A 16,029-nucleotide genomic window follows, 5' to 3' on the forward strand; every position below is an offset into this window, starting at 1 on the left:
TCCTCCAAACTGGGTGTGTATAGGCAGCAGGACAGAGGATGAAGGCAGCAGGAGGTTGCCTGAGGGAGTCGGCTGTATATGACACATTCACTCACTGTACCGGCAAGTACCAATACCCCTTGTAGTTTGAATCATTTTGAGGGAGGATGTGTTTGAGTATTCAAGGTCAGTGTGCTACTTACAGTAAAGCTTTTATAGTGTATGAGACTGACACCAAAAAGTACAGTTTGGCATCTTGCTCCCACTCTGTTATCCTATGGCATTTGGTTTCACGCCATCTGGTTTTGGAGGCACATGGTGTGAAACGCAAGGGTGTTTGGTTAATTTACATCACACTCAACAACAGAGCCCTTTGATGCATTGGCTCTGCACTCCACCGAGGCAACCCCCCACCTACACACAAACACAAATGCACCAGCACACGTGCACTAACCAGATGCCTGGATCGCCTTTAATCAGAGTCAAATACGGTGCTTGTGTGTTTGTTCCATAAACTTCCTATGCATTAGATTAACAATTACTAATTCTGTATACTATCAATGGCCTGTTAACGTACAACACACCCACATCTTTTACATCATATTCTACATCTAGATCCACATCAAATACCACAGGTAGAAGTGTCAACCCCTGTGTGATTTGGACAAGCCACGTTCTGTTTGGTCCATCTGATCTTGTGACACATTTTCCAATTAAAGCCATATGACATGGTAACTTGGTGCCAAAAGAGGGCCTGTATTGCAGCAGCATAGCTGTAACATAGCAGGGGAAAGGGGCGTTAACTCATGGAGGTAATTCATGTGAAAGCAGATGTTCAGATGGAGAACGGTCAGCATCTTTCAAAGGAGCCTTAAACGCTCACTGTAAAAGCTGGCCTCCTTTAATCATCCGAGTACACACAGGTAGAATAATAAATGTGCTGAACATCCTGAACCCCCCCCCCCCACTCCCACACATTCACTCTCTCTCTCTCTCACACACACACACACACACACACACACACACACACACACACACACCTCTCCATAAGTTCCCCCCTGGACCGGGGTGGTCCTGGGGTGCCATCTCTTTCCTGTACCAAGCGCATATAGCTCGTTTTATCGTCTCGTGTGATTAATTAAGCCGTTATGCACCTCTGCTTGTTCGCAGTGTGTACGCGATAGTTCTGCAGCCGGCGCGAATTCCTCTCCGGGACACAAACACACACGCACACACACACACACACACCACAGGCGCGCTTTCACGGTCAGCGAGCAATTTACGCACGACTAAAACTCGGCGATTGCACCAACATCTCCGCGTCTTTTCCATGTGTGATTTGACTAACTAAAGGCAATTTGGTGTGTATGTGTGTGTGTGTGTGTGTGTGTGTGTGTGTGTGTGTGTGTGTGTGTATGTGTGTATGTGTGTGTGTGTGTGTGTGTGTGTGTGTGTGTGTGTGTGTGTGTGTGTGTGTGTGTGTGTGTGTGTGTGTGTGTGTGTGTGTGTGTGTGTGTGTGTGTGTGTGTGTGTGTGTGTGTGTATGTCACTGGGGGTCGCCCTGCGTCCGCAAATGGCGCAACTTCCCCTGTTTTTTCCTGTCAAGTTGACACAGCTGGGAGCCCCGCTGACAGCAGTAAAGCCACTGGTCCCCTGTGTTCAGTGGAATGCTGCAGCAGGAGAACAAACCCATACATGAAGACAAAAGCCACATGACAGCAGCACTCTCGCGCTGCATGCACGGACAGCGAGCGTTCAAAAAACATTGCACATGATGAACACCTGCACGTTCAGCCAGCCACCCCCCCACCCCACACATACACACACACTCACCCAAAACACAACCGCTAACAGGATATTCCTACCTTAAAAGTCGAGGGCTTTCTCCTGCGACGGTCTCACTGAACGTAGTACTCTTCGTTGGAGAGACGAGCACAGAAACACACACGCCTATTCCGCAGCTCCCTCGATCCGCTGTGAGAGAGGAGAACGGAGGTTGAAGAAACAGCAGTGTGAAACCAGCGGTGCCTCTGTCTCTCTCTCTCTCTCTCTCTCTCTCTCTCTCTCTCTCTCTCTCTCTCTCTCTCTCTCTCTCTCTCTCTCTCTCTCTCTCTCTCTCTCTCTCTCTCGTTTACAGGAAGGGCTCCCCACTGAAATATTACCGGCAAACGATTGGTCAACGGGATCCTTCGCGGCCCCTCTCTGCCGCTCTAGGAGGGGGCAAACAGAGCTGCGGGGACTGAGAAGTCCACCAACCCACAAATGAATCAATATGACAAGCTAATTCTAACTAAACAACAACAAATGTGTTTCAATATAATAATTTCATTTTAATTTCATTTAACTTTTATTTATCCTCGAGAGACCAATTGAGGGGTGACCCTCATTTATAACGACGTCGAGTTCAAAACAAATTCAAAGGAAAAACAACAATACATTAACAATATTCAATGCAAAAACATCAAATACACAACAACAACATAATAATAATAATAATAATAATAATAATAATAATAATAATAATAATAATAATAATAATAATAATAATAATAATAATAATAATAATAATAATAATAATAATAATAATAATAATAGGCTATATGTGGATATTTATTCAGGCAGAATAGCATCCTGTTTTCTGATTTGCACTGCGTACAAATATATGTTATTTTCTTTGATTGGTTTCCATTCCAACTCATGTCTTTGCTCCAAATCTGTGGCAGCTACTAACATGATATTACAAAAGTAATATGTTAGGCTACTATGTCATGACTTAGCCTATTGGTGTAGGGGTAATATCTGCTGTGTGTTGTGCATGCCATAAAGGAAGAATCAAATGCAACCTAAATACGCGCATCAACAAATTGCAGACCGGTGTAGGTTCACTCCACCCATGATGGGGTTTATTTTAGCAGCGTATAGCCGCCCATTCTGAATACGCCATCACGTCGAGCACTTAACATAGACGGTAGTTCCTGTAAAAATGGGTCAGAGCAGAGAGCCAGAGAGAGAGAGAGAGAGAGAGAGAGAGAGAGAGAGAGAGAGAGAGAGAGAGAGAGAGAGAGAGAGAGAGAGGAAATAAAGACTCGTTTTCACTTTTCAATTGGCCTTAAGGGCATCCCATAATTGCATGAGTGTTTTACCGCACGGTTGAGACATAGATGGGCCGACACAAATGTGCAATAGTGACCCGTAGGCTGTTTATTTTTACCCCAACTTTTCGCGTTACATCATGTGAGCAATGAAAGAAAGACTAAGTTAATAGGTGTGTGCATTGTGCGCGCGTGATAGCAAATGGGCGTTGGAGCAGCCAGTGTTTTTGTCAGTTCCAAATCGAAACCGTCACTTTCACAGGCGCCTTCGTTCGGTGTAATTTCTCAGGATGCTGCGTTAATAGATTCAGAGCTATCGGTTGCTCCCACTGAGACAGAACCAGAGGCTCCTCAGAAGTCAGAGCAGCAGGAGTCAAACTGGGAGATTGCTAATCTTCAAAAGCAAAGGTCTTCTGATTTCAACTGCAGCCATCATCACAAGCCAGGGATGTGGGGTTTATGCTTTTAAGCAACTCAACTCCCCTTCTTTCGTTTGCAAAACAGAGTATACCCTTTTTCAGGGTGAAACAAATATTCATGATTCATTAAAGTACTTTCAACTTGGATATGACTATGAGTTGGAAAAAAAACTAATTTTGTCTGAAAATCAAATGAATTGTTTTAATTGTATCTTACATTTGCACACTTTAGTTAACTGCTGCAGCCTTTTTTGATGAGGGTTCAGCATCTGCAGCTATGGCTCACAACTTTGCTATCATGGGAACCGACGTGCATATGGATTGTAGATGTCCCCGGTATTTGAATGTGTCATCATCCATATAAAATGTTCCTGCTTATTTATTAATAGCAGTGACAGCTGTGGAACCATGCAGAAGCAGCTTGGTTACATACGTTTGTTTCAGCACCATGGCCAGTGACACAGATACAGGCCACTGTGTTTGGACTGTCAGCGTGTTTTCAACCGTTCACAGACTACTACTGACCAATGAAAATGAATGTGCCGACTGTCAGGATGAGCGTGTCAGCCAGTCAAACCAAGCTCAGACCAGAGTTGTGTCGCTCGGTCAAAGTTAACTCTTAGCTGGCATCAAATGTTGGCGTACCATAGACATCTGGTGTTAATAAGGAGCCCAAGCTCTACAGGCAAGTTGAACCCCCTTTGTTCACATACTGATTTACAAAGCCTAGGCTGTGTACTAACACCAGATTTCTTTTCAGCACACACACACACACAGTATGGACTGGTAGTGGGATCGTGAGGAGATATTCACTATTTAACAAAAAGGGATTTTAACCACAAAGGTTCTCCAGAATTGCTGACTCCACCTTTAATCTTACGACACAGCATCTGCCACATTGAGCACAGTGTGACTGCGTGTCTACCTGTCGGGGATGTTTTCAGATTAGGAGGGTTGCTGGGACCTGCCAACATGTGAAGGGCGTGGATCTTCCAAGCCATACTACCCACATGCTTTGACGCAGCAACCCCGACCCGACCGTGGTTCCACTTCAGACAAAGTGTTTGCTGATGGTGAGAGTTGTGTGTATTCAACATGGCGACCCACAACACAACAACATGCAACCCTGTGCTGCAGGCTTTGCTAAAGGCAAATGTGGTTTACTCACTCACTGTGCACGAATGCTCATGCAAAGAGAAAACTGTGCTTAAGTACATTAGCCTCTTTATGTTTGTGGCATCCCTTTCTCTCCTAGTCAATTGCACTCCAGCTCAGCCGTGGCACACCATTTTCCTTCATAACAAGGCCACTGTGATGTAACTGCACTCTCTCTCTCTCTCTCTCTCTCTCTCTCTCTCTCTCTCTCTCTCTCTCTCTCACTATCTCTGTCTCTCGATGGATAGCGACCTAATGAATATGTATTGGTTCACTGGGTCAAGGTGTAATATCCGCATTTTCACCATGACACAACGCGCGCCCTCACACGTGCGACAGGGCATTCATCACCACACTACAGGCGTTTCAAGCTCGGCCTTGAGCCACCTGCTTCACAGTCTGCCAGAAGGGTCTGCTTGTGTCTTCATTAGCCCTCGTCCCAACTGCGCTAAAGCTAGATGTCAGAGGGTCCTGACCTCACACCCTACAAATAAAGTCATCCCACATGGTTGTAATTTGGTGCCATAGAAGAATCAAGATTTTTTTCTTTGACCTCCTACTTTCCTGCAGGCCTTGAGATTGAAGTCCTGAATTGCAGCGGTCGCGAATAAATTGGATATGCTATTTTCTGGTCCAGAAACTCTGGCTTGATTCATTGTTATTTGAGGGAAAAAAAACCTGTAAACCCATTTTGCGTGATTTCACAGTCCAAGTGTTGCAATGCAGGTATTTCCCATTAGAACAGACATTTCAGAAACAATTGAAAGTCAACGGCAAACAGAAAATGCTAATCCTTCCCTCTCTCGTCTGGTCTCTCGGGTAAATTTAACTTTGCACAAACCTTCCCACAGATATCAGCATATAAAAACACACATCTGTCACAGGGCAAAGAACGCAGGCGTCCACTTAATTCCATGTAATTTGCAACAGTTAATACTGATGCTAAATACATTTTGTTTGCCAAACATGGCTAAATAAAATCATAAACGTTCATACACATATCAGGTAATGACTATTTATGGATTTCTGCCCAGTGTATAGTCACATAAAGATCCCAGTGTGGCTTCTGCTCCCGGTTACCTGTGGTCAGAGTACATTATCCTCACTGGACAAAACAAAATTGATCACTTTGAAAAGAGAAAAAAAAAACAGCCACTCAATTGATCCCCCAAAAAAACGTGATGAGTTTTATCCATGGTTCATCCCCTCTGGGCCTTTTGATGTGGGGGGAAAACTTGCTGATCTGCCATGTCCTCCGTTTCTAATGAAGCTGTCATCGGCTGCCAATGTGCACTTTCATGGCGTCGCTCCAAGCTGGCTGAGATCAATAGTGCCTGTCAGGGAGCTCTCCCTGGGCGTAATAAGGCTGGGGGACACATGGTAAGCAGGCCACAGGGGAGATTTAGGCAACACTTTGATTGCATATGGAACCCGATCTCAACAGGAAGACACAACACTGTGTTTAGGGAATAGAGAAGGGAAAAGAGGAGAATTACCAGTGTTGGTCAAGAGCCAGCAATGAGACTGAATTGTCCACAAAAAGTAGAAAATCCTGATGTAGAATGTATGCGATGCAGGGTAAAGCTGCAGGCATTTAGTGGCACGCTGGTGTTCTCCCAGGCTCCACACACACACACACACACACACACACACACACACACACACACACACACACACACACACACACACACAAACACACACACACACACACACACACACACACACACACACACAAACACACACACACACACACACACACACACACACACACACACACACACACTCTATATAGACTATACATCCATCACTTCAAAGGATCTACCGCTCTGTCAGTGTCATGTATATTTCATCAAACAACATGCAAGGCTGAGGGGCCCATAGCTCATGTAGTTTGGACATCTTTACTAAGCAGGTAGCACTGATAGACACACAGCGCTTTTCTATGCTAGAGATTTACTGTTAATGTGACAGACTGATGGAGAGAGACGTTTGTCGTGCTGTCCCCATGCAAACACAAACACACACAAACAAAGTACAGGCGCAGAGCGTGACGTCACATCCCAGAAGAAATCGTGCTATTTTTTCTTAGGATTGCAGATGAATTTTGCATGACATAATATGTCACGAGAACTCCCCTAGCTCCTCAGAGACTTGTTTATGCGTACAATCTTCAACGCAGTGATCTTTAGAGACACACAAACTAATCTATATTTTAAGAGAAACCAATTTGTTTTATATAAGAAAGTACGTCATTGCAAATGCATTGCCCCTCATGCTTGAAGCTTAACATGAATGTTGTTCCCACAGATAAGATTCAAGCAGCTGATCATTGAGGGAAACTGACAGCTACAATAACACTATAATAAAAGCGCAAAATAAATACATGGCTTACTGATAACCAAACATGTAACCACATATAACACTGCACTGTATCGGCCCACTTTCTATTGAATTGTATTTCCTTTTTAACCAATACTTATGTTTGTCCTTGCTTTTTATAGAACCTTTTCATGTTATGTATTTATTGTATATCTTTTGTATTGCTTTTACTGTAACATCTACCTGCCTATGGACACCAGATGGAAATTAGCCCCTGGGCTACAATCTGGCACATTTACATGTTGGAATGACTATGTTTATCAATGTGCATTGTCCTGAAAAAAAAATAAAAAAATACATGACTATAATAAATAATAAAATAGGCACGGTGGTGCTTTAAGCTAAATGCTAACAGCAGCAAGCCAATGTGGTGATAACGTTTGCTACGTAGCAGGACAGCTGAGGTTCGTGGGAGGGTCAGTCATTTGGACAGGGGTTTTGTCATAAACCAAAGTGTTTTCCACAATGAAAATATTTGACTTGGTTATGCACTAGATGTAAAACGTTAGGGGGAATAGGCCAAATGAACAGGATTCATCTTACATAAATGTTTGGACTAAATGCAATGCCAATTCATCCAACTCCTATAAGAGTTGCTGAGATAGTCGATTCAAAACCACAGATGTGAAGGAAAAGTCAGGGGATTACCAAATGAGTATGATTCCTTCTCTGGGAACCATGAATGTCTGTACTTAATGTAATGGGGATCCATCGAATAGTTATTGATATGTATCAGTCTGGACTGGAAGTGGTGGATCGACCGACCAACCAACATTGCTATCGCCACAGTCATGCTGTTAGCATGTCTAAAATATAATGGGTTTTGACATGTATTTTTCTACAAATTTATATTCAACTGCATAGAATCCTCGGTATGTCAGTAAATGAAAAAAAGACTATGGAGGTAGAAGGTGTTCCGGCCTGTTTTCCTACAGGCGATGGTTGCAGTTAATCATTTAGCAAAGCAAAGTAATGTTTATATAGCGCTCCCTATTACTTATTCATGTAAAGAAACAAACAAAAAACAATCATGGCCATGATTTGTTGGCTGTCAGTGTTTTTTTTCATCTGAAGGGACCTAAGCTTTTGAGTTAGTTAATGGCTCTGGTATCTGGTGTCATTTTAACCCATAAGGACACACTTGACCTGTTTTTTTTGCTATGCAGGTTTTAGCAAATGAAAAAAAATAGAAAAAAGTTTCCAAAGATTTTCTCTTACCCACAAACTTATAGTCTGGTGTTCCAACCTATCTGACATAGTGTTCCCATTCCATACTCATATCTGCTTAACAGAGTTCACTGGTGTGACCGAATCAGTCATAAAATACAATGGTGCAGGTTTAACTGTGTCCACTGCTGAGGAATTGATTGAAGTTGAAGCTGGCAATTAGTTTTACTGATAACCGCACCATAGCCACCAAGACATATCATACATTTCCTGAATGGAAACAGTTCCATTACTCTCTGTCTGCTGCCCTCACTTCCCTCCTCGTCATTCATCCACTGATATAATGACCCAAGGAAGAGCAAGACGCTCATCCGTCACAATGATTCACTGTCAATTGGCCAGGCTTTTTATAAAGCTCCGCTCCGTGCAGTAGTCGGCCTGGGTGGATGGAGCCAGACTCCTTACTCTTCCTATTATCTGCATATTGACACGTGTAATGGTACTGGGGCTGATTGGGACTGTGAGCAGACAGCTTTGCAGCAAAGATTTTAAAATGACTGTGTTTGTCAAAAAGTGTTTAATTGGAGTGGCCACCAGCTGTTTGATAGGTAAAGGCAGTGTTATGACATGTGATATGGTGCTGGTGGACCACTGGTTGAATTTGTGTCAGCATGTATTCAGTGCATTTGAATACACTTCTGGTTTACAATCAATCCCCGTTTCAATGTATTGGTGCCATGAGAAAGCCGTTGGGTTTTACAGAAATGGCATTGTTCAGTTTATAGCTAGTGCCAAAACTGATTCAAGACATTCAATCTCATCTTCAAGCTACTCCTTTACTTACACACTCTGTTTGCATCTCCAAGGAGAAAGGCTTGCTTTGGAAAGACTTGTTTTTTTCTATCCGGTATGTACTGCAGAGACATGCCTCAAGGTTTTTTGCATTATCTCTGTATGGACTTCCATTGGAGTAAGCGCAGAGAATCTGAATTACAGCAACATCTTTGGCTTGTGCAGAGACCAGTCTGGGCCTCAACTAAAGGAACAAGACAGTCTGCAGAGTTAACAATAGGCAAAAAATCAAGGTGAGATCTTGCTGCACAACAATAAAATAACATGAAAGTGAATGATGAATCTAGAAAAATTATGAAATACTTATACGGAGGAACATTTATTATTTAAATGGGCAGAACTGATAGTATAAATGCCCATTTGTGGTCTCAGAAATACTCTGAACACAAATATAAACACAACACTTTTGTTTTTGGTCCAATTTTTTAATGAGCTGAAATCAAAGATCTAAGACTTTATTCTATGTACAAAAGAGGCCATGCAGTTCATGAAAGGATTGGAGCAAAAAGTGATACGTTTATATTTTTGTTCAGTAAACATAAAACGCTCTTGAATGATTTAGTGAGAAAATATTGTAGCCATATGATAAATGACCATACTGTAAAAGCTAATGGGAGGTATATTCTTGACAACAGTCACAGCTACCCAATAATTAACTTCATTCCGGTAAGTACGTTTTCAGGTCACAGGTTTTACTTAAGTAAAATGATGTCGACGAAATGTACCAACAGTATCCAGACTTAAAGAAACCATTAGGAAGAATGGCCACTGTAAAAAAAAAAAAAAGTTTAAAACACAAACAGTAGCCTTTTCTTTCTTTTTCTTTCTAACTTTACACTGACTTGAAAGAACACCAACCTGAGTAAACATTAATTTTGTCCTATTTATTTCACTTTTTATCTGTATTCCTTGTCTGTTTATGTGAGGGAGGGGGGAGGGGGTGTTGTTTATGTATTGTATGTGTTTACTTATTCTGTTTTTTTTTGTCCATATGTACAAAAAACATAAAACCACTCAAATAAAAGTTAAAAGAAAAAAAGAAAAGGAACATGTGAGCTCCACAGTACACTTTGCAGTGTTTAAAGATCACCGTGATGTGGCTATAGCAAATAAGGAAAAGTCGCCTCATCAACAAGCTGTGATTTTGACCAAATCAACGCACGTCATCATTTCTATATAAACCATACGATGGTCAACAGACCGGCGGGAAAGCCAAAACAAACAGTGCGGTCCACAGGAGACCACAGGGCTTCATCGATCGGTGCGTCATGCGCTTCTTGGAAACAAGGTGACTGGCGCCATTGCGTGGCATAGTGGAAAATTACACTAGTCTGCGTGGCTATCCCGTTATTCACCATCTGATGAGCTTTTCCTTTTAGTTTTAAATTGGATTGTCAAAGACAGAGAATGATTAGAAGGATAGGATATTCTTGAAATCATATAGATGAATCCATATTGATATGTATATTGAGAATAATAGGAGGAGGATCTATTTCCCTAAGAAAAAGTTCATATGACACGGTTTTATGTCTTGATAAACGTTCTCGAAGTTGTTTAACTTTTTCATGACTCACATATTGCGTTCATTTGTTATAATGAAGCTGCACCGACTTTAAATGGAAATACCCTGTCTTTTTTTCCTTTTAAAACTAGACATAGCCTATAATACCGTTTCACTCTTTCCAGTGAACTGTCCATTCATTCTAACCTTCAAATAACAGCAGTGGGGGCGATATTGCCGTGTAATTAGGCTAATGCAAAGTGACGGTCTTTCAGACAAAAAGTTAAACCCAAAAACGGCCCGATCGAGCGCCGTTAACCACTTTGAGTTCATCCATCCCATTTCCTGGCCCAAGTTCCTGAGGGAGGAGGGCCAGTGAAGCAGGCATGGGAATGTTCTCCCCACTTTTTCCGATTACATCGGTTATTTTTAAAGAAGGCAAACACTAACTCGAGTCAGAGCAGCAGCAGAGCCTCAGAGCTACCGTAAGGAGCAGGAGGGTGACACATTTAAAGTACAGCAGCGAGTGCTGAGGCCAGCGAGCCAACGAGGAGACGAACCCCGCTTCACGAGAGAGAAAGGTAGGAAACTAGCAACTCTAGGGGGAAAATAATAAACAAAACAAAAACAAACCGATTGGGATAGTTCATGGGACAAAACAATCACTTATCCCTCTCCAATATCCCAAAGACTTAAGCATATGTCTCGGTAGTTGCCAATGAGTGACTTTTATAGCCTATTATTATTTATAAAACATTTAAAATAAGTTTTTGTTTTGTTAATTTAACACCTGCTTTATCACTATATTGAGGGTGGCTTAACTCTGACCCTTACTGTGGAGTATTATGAATTTTTTTGGCATGCTCTATTGTAAATGTATTTTTAAATTATATAGGGTGTAGCCAGGCCTATGAACAGTTTAACAACTTAATATGCCGATAATTAAGATAGTGAATTATAAATTACTTTAAAGGTGTAAAGGGTACACTTGTCAGCAGTCCAGTGAAAAGCTGATTAGCATGTCCATACAGTTTTGGTTTTACGTTGGGTTGTCACAGACAGACAATGATTGAATAATTAATATAGCTAAATCCCCATTGATCTTTATATAATAAAAGGAGGCCGATCTATTTTCTTATGAAAAAGTGCCTGTAATGACTTATCATGTTTGTGGCACTCATGTTTTTTGATTGGTATATTGTTTTATTGGCTGTTTCGTCGGTGATATACTAAGTATGGACATTACAGGCTGTATTGGTATTCTGTGGTACTGGTATGTTTGGTAGAGATAACAGTTAATAATCAGAACAATTAGTCCCAGAAGTGGATGGGTCCACTTATCATGTTTTTTTGTGGGTGTTTGCAGCGGTCACCAACAGTCCATTGTCTCATCTCATCCTGTCAGAACAGATTGTCGTTTCACTGTTAGGACTTTTATTATTATTATTCTTTATCTCAGAGGGGAAGAAATAACAGAAAAACAGAAAACAGTCCAAACAAATAGACAAGTGTCACCACAGTGCCCCGACTAACCCCCACACAGGATGTTTATTCAGATGCATTTGTGTATGTGTGTATGTGTGTGTGTGTGTGTGTGTGTGTACGTGCGTGCGTGCGTGTGTGCGTGTACGTGCGTGCGTGCGTGTGTGCGTGTGCTTCCCGACAAGCCACTGTATGTCGTTTTGCATTAATGACTTCCATAAGCTCCCCCCTCCAATACTTTACTGGTATCAGTCACAGTGTGATTAAAGTGTACCGTATTATATCCAACTGGAACAAATGAATGTGTCAAATAATGCTGTATGTAAAAGCTCGGGGGGCCTCTTCTTGGACTCATTTACTCCGTTTTTTATTTTTTTTACTGTGAACGGTGAACAGCGTACACTATTTCCATTCATATTAAATCTTAACTTTAGTAGCATGTGTTTTTGTTTTAGTTCATTTTAGTGTATGGGGGCCTTGTTCTTCACATCTTGACGATGAGGAGCTGGAGCCCACTCTAACAACAGCGTGAGCTCATGGAAGAACTAATTGGGGGGCTACACATGTTGCCCAGTAAAAAAGACACCATTATACTGAAAAGGTTGGCGAGACTTAGCTCATTTGTTGCTTATAGAAATCATTAAACACTTTTGCGGTAGCTGTGCGCTTATGAAAAACCCTTGAGAGTTGATGGAAACAGTGGAAATAAAATATACCAATTAGGCGTCCAGCGTTACATTCAAGCCAATCTGTTTGGTAATGTAGCAGCAAATGAAAAGTAAGATACAAACAAAGCCTGGCCTCAGAACAGCGGGCAGGTTTAATGGGGGTCCAAGCACCCGATACAGCAGGCAGAAGTGAGTTGATATGAACCTAACCTGAATCTGGTCCAGGCTGACTCTTAACAAAAAGAGGTTTCACAGTGTTTTGCCTAAACATTCAACAGTGCAGGTTACACAAGATTTGTGTGGTAACAAATATATATATTGTACTGTATGTATACAGTATACTGTATAAGTGAAACATTTCTTTCCATCTTGAGAATCATCTGGTGTCCCGTGTATAGCTCTGCCAAAGTGTGAATCAAATGCTAGTTTGCAAAAGCAGGTAATGAACATTTTTTCTATAAATGGCAAAACATCTTTATGTGTGGCACACTTCAGTAAATTAAACACAAGGTATGAAACCCTGGGATGTAATGTATTCTGATGTGCACTGCACTGCTAGGGAGACGTTTACGAACCTGTTTGCCTTATTAAAATGATCTCCCATAGAGTGAATATGGGTCTGTTGTGTGTGTGTGTGTGTGTGTGTGTGTGTGTGTGTGTGTGTGTGTGTGTGTGTGTGTGTGTGTGTGTGTGTGTGTGTGTGTGTGTGTGTGTGTGTGTGTGTGTGTGTGTGTGTGTAGTATTACCCTTTTAATATCTCTGCTGGAAATTCAACTTTTCTACCATCGGCGCTTTCTGCTGAACAGCCACTTCTAAAGGCTGAATAATTTAAGACATTGCATCAATATTTACTTCCTCCTTAAAAGAAGATGTCCTCATTAAGAGTCCTCACCGGTTCTATTGAGAAAAAAGAAAAAGAAAAAAGTTGTTTGTTTAAAATGTAAAATGTATGTGTGTACCAACTCTTTAGGAGCAGAGGATGTCCAGAGCTGACTGGTCATTCCTGGAGCACCTGTTGGAGGAGGGCCAGGAGTATTCCACTGGGATCGGCCGCGTCTGGCTCACCGTGCTCTTCCTCTTCCGCATCCTGGTCCTGGGCACCGCCGCCGAGTCTGCCTGGGACGACGAGCAGGCCGGCTTCGTCTGCAACACGCTGCAGCCGGGCTGCACTGCCGTCTGCTACGACAGGGCCTTCCCCATCTCACACTTCCGCTACTTTGTCCTCCAGATCATCTTCGTCTCCACGCCCTCCATCTTCTTCTTTGGATACGTGGCTCTGAGGGCTGGGAAAGAACAGAGGAAGAAGGAGGAGGAGGAGGCTGAGGAGAGGCAGGCGGGAGAAGGTAGTGGAGAGAGAAATGTGGCAGAGAGGGATGATACAAATGGGACTAAGGACATTGCAGAGAACAAGGAGAAGCAGGAGAATGTGAGGAAGAGAGGAGATCGAAAATTGGACAGGGCCCTTCCCGAGCCTCCGAAGCTGAAGGGCCGTTTGCTGTGCGCGTATGCCTTCAGCATCCTGTTGAAGATCCTGCTGGAGGTGGGCTTCATCGTGGGCCTGTGGTTGCTCTACGACGGCTTCCTCATCGCGGCCAAGTACGAGTGTGAGATGCTGCCTTGTCCTCACACGGTGGACTGCTTCGTCTCGCGGCCCACCGAGAAGTCCATCTTCACCGTCTACACCCAGGTGATAGCCACCATCTCCCTGCTCCTCAATGTGGTGGAGCTCTTCCACCTCCTCCAGCTGGCCGTCTCCCATCGGCTGGAGAAACGCTACGGGGCCCAGGGACAGTACTACCTTCCTCACCTAGAGAAGGCATCTCTAGAGGAAGCTCCAGAACTCCAAAGAGAGGCGCCGCAGCCTTACAACGAAGGGAGCCATGTTAACCTCCCCGGACTTGAGGGCGAGGGTGAGGCTACGCGCCACCCCAACCCCTGCGAGAGCTACGGGGATGTGGCCATAGAAGTGAACTGGGGAACAGCGGAGGCCGGGGCTGACCTGCTTCCCAGTTATGTGAACTGCATGGGGGCTATGAGAAAAACACATTCCCCTAGGGTCCATTATAAGAAACCCACCACACACCACACTGAAAAGAAAAACACTAAGGCCGCCCACAAGGGACACTTGAAGCGTAAGCATTACGTATGACACGTTCAGGTTGCCCAAATGTGCTGTTTATATGAACTTTTGTTTGGTTTTTGAGTGTTCTGCACATGCCACTTAACAATCAGGAGTGCAAAGTGAGGGGCTCATATTAAGGATACATGAAGAAAAACAACTATTGCACTGGGAACTCCACGCCTCAGAGACAGGCAGCCATTCAGACAGATTTTTTGACAGATAAATGGACCTCTCCAAAATGAAACATTTTGAAAGCACTCCCCGAGGCAAAGAGAATGAGACGCCACAATGAAAGAAGATTGCAGTCATAAGATGCCTTCATGTTACATTTAATGGCTTTTGGTGCTGAGTGTAACAGTGGAAAAAAACACAGAAAATGAAAGGCTTGGGATATTGCACGAGTGTGTGTGTGTGCGTGTGTAGGAGAGTATGCACTAGAACCACATTTAAGGAAGTGTATTCCTCTGAGATTTGCACTGTAACCCTTGGAGTTCTTTGAAGGCCTTTTTTCTTCTCCCCCCGTGGCAGTGCTCACCCTGTGGAATGTACTGGTCTCTGGATCCCGCTCGGCTCCCAAGAGGATATTGGCTACGTGGATGAAGGCATGCATGCATGCACACACACAATGCACTTTTCCCCTTTCACCCAGTGCGTTTGGGTCCCTCGAGTTGGGGTTATTGGCTGAGAAAGCGAGGATAGAGAGGAGGGGGGCCAAACCATGAGATATTCTGGGATTGTACATGACTTATTACTGCCAGTGACCATAGTATTTTAGCTATGAGGGACGAGGGAGAGAGACTAGCACTGCAGACTGGCTTGCAAGGGAGCTGAAAGATGGACTTTAATGGACTAAAGACAAGCATTCACTTTGAAATTCAAACATTTTAGGGAGCTTCAGAGAGAACTGAAAGGACCCAGGAGTGACTGCACACCGAATGGACTGAAAGCGGTACAGGAATGTGCAAAATGACTAACTATGTGATAACTGTATTTAATGTTTAATGTTGAAAGTATTATGAAGAAATACCAGCGTTTATATTTATTTTTTGGTGGAAAAAATAAAGTGGAAAGTGCCCTTAAATCAATGATGAAACTGGCAATGCATGATATATTTTTCACTCAATGGCTCCCGCATGTCACAAACTGCTTTATTCATGGTATCCAAAGTACAATTCAGACTCCGTACAGAGGCTGCGATCCTTACAAGTTGTCC

General features: G+C 43.0%; 1 protein-coding gene across 1 annotated transcript; it reads left to right on the top strand.

Moving 5' to 3' along the window:
• The first annotated feature begins 11,006 nt into the window (after window positions 1-11,006).
• Window positions 11,007-16,023, top strand: gja4 (gap junction protein alpha 4). The gene is made up of 2 exons (XM_080045950.1): window positions 11,007-11,125; window positions 13,665-16,023. Exon 2 carries the CDS (start codon window positions 13,674-13,676, stop codon window positions 14,841-14,843), a length of 1,170 nt encoding a protein of 389 aa, XP_079902076.1. The 5' UTR covers window positions 11,007-11,125; window positions 13,665-13,673; the 3' UTR covers window positions 14,844-16,023.
• Window positions 16,024-16,029: the final 6 nt, after the last annotated feature.

The sequence above is a fragment of the Ammodytes marinus genome (genome assembly GCF_949987685.1).
Source record: "Ammodytes marinus genome assembly, chromosome: 17".
Classification (NCBI taxonomy): domain Eukaryota; kingdom Metazoa; phylum Chordata; class Actinopteri; order Uranoscopiformes; family Ammodytidae; genus Ammodytes; species Ammodytes marinus.

Coding starts and splice junctions, on each gene's coding strand:
- gja4 (XM_080045950.1), top strand. CDS start 13,674: ATGTCCAGAGCTGACTGGTCATTCCTGGAGCACCTGTTGGAGGAGGGC.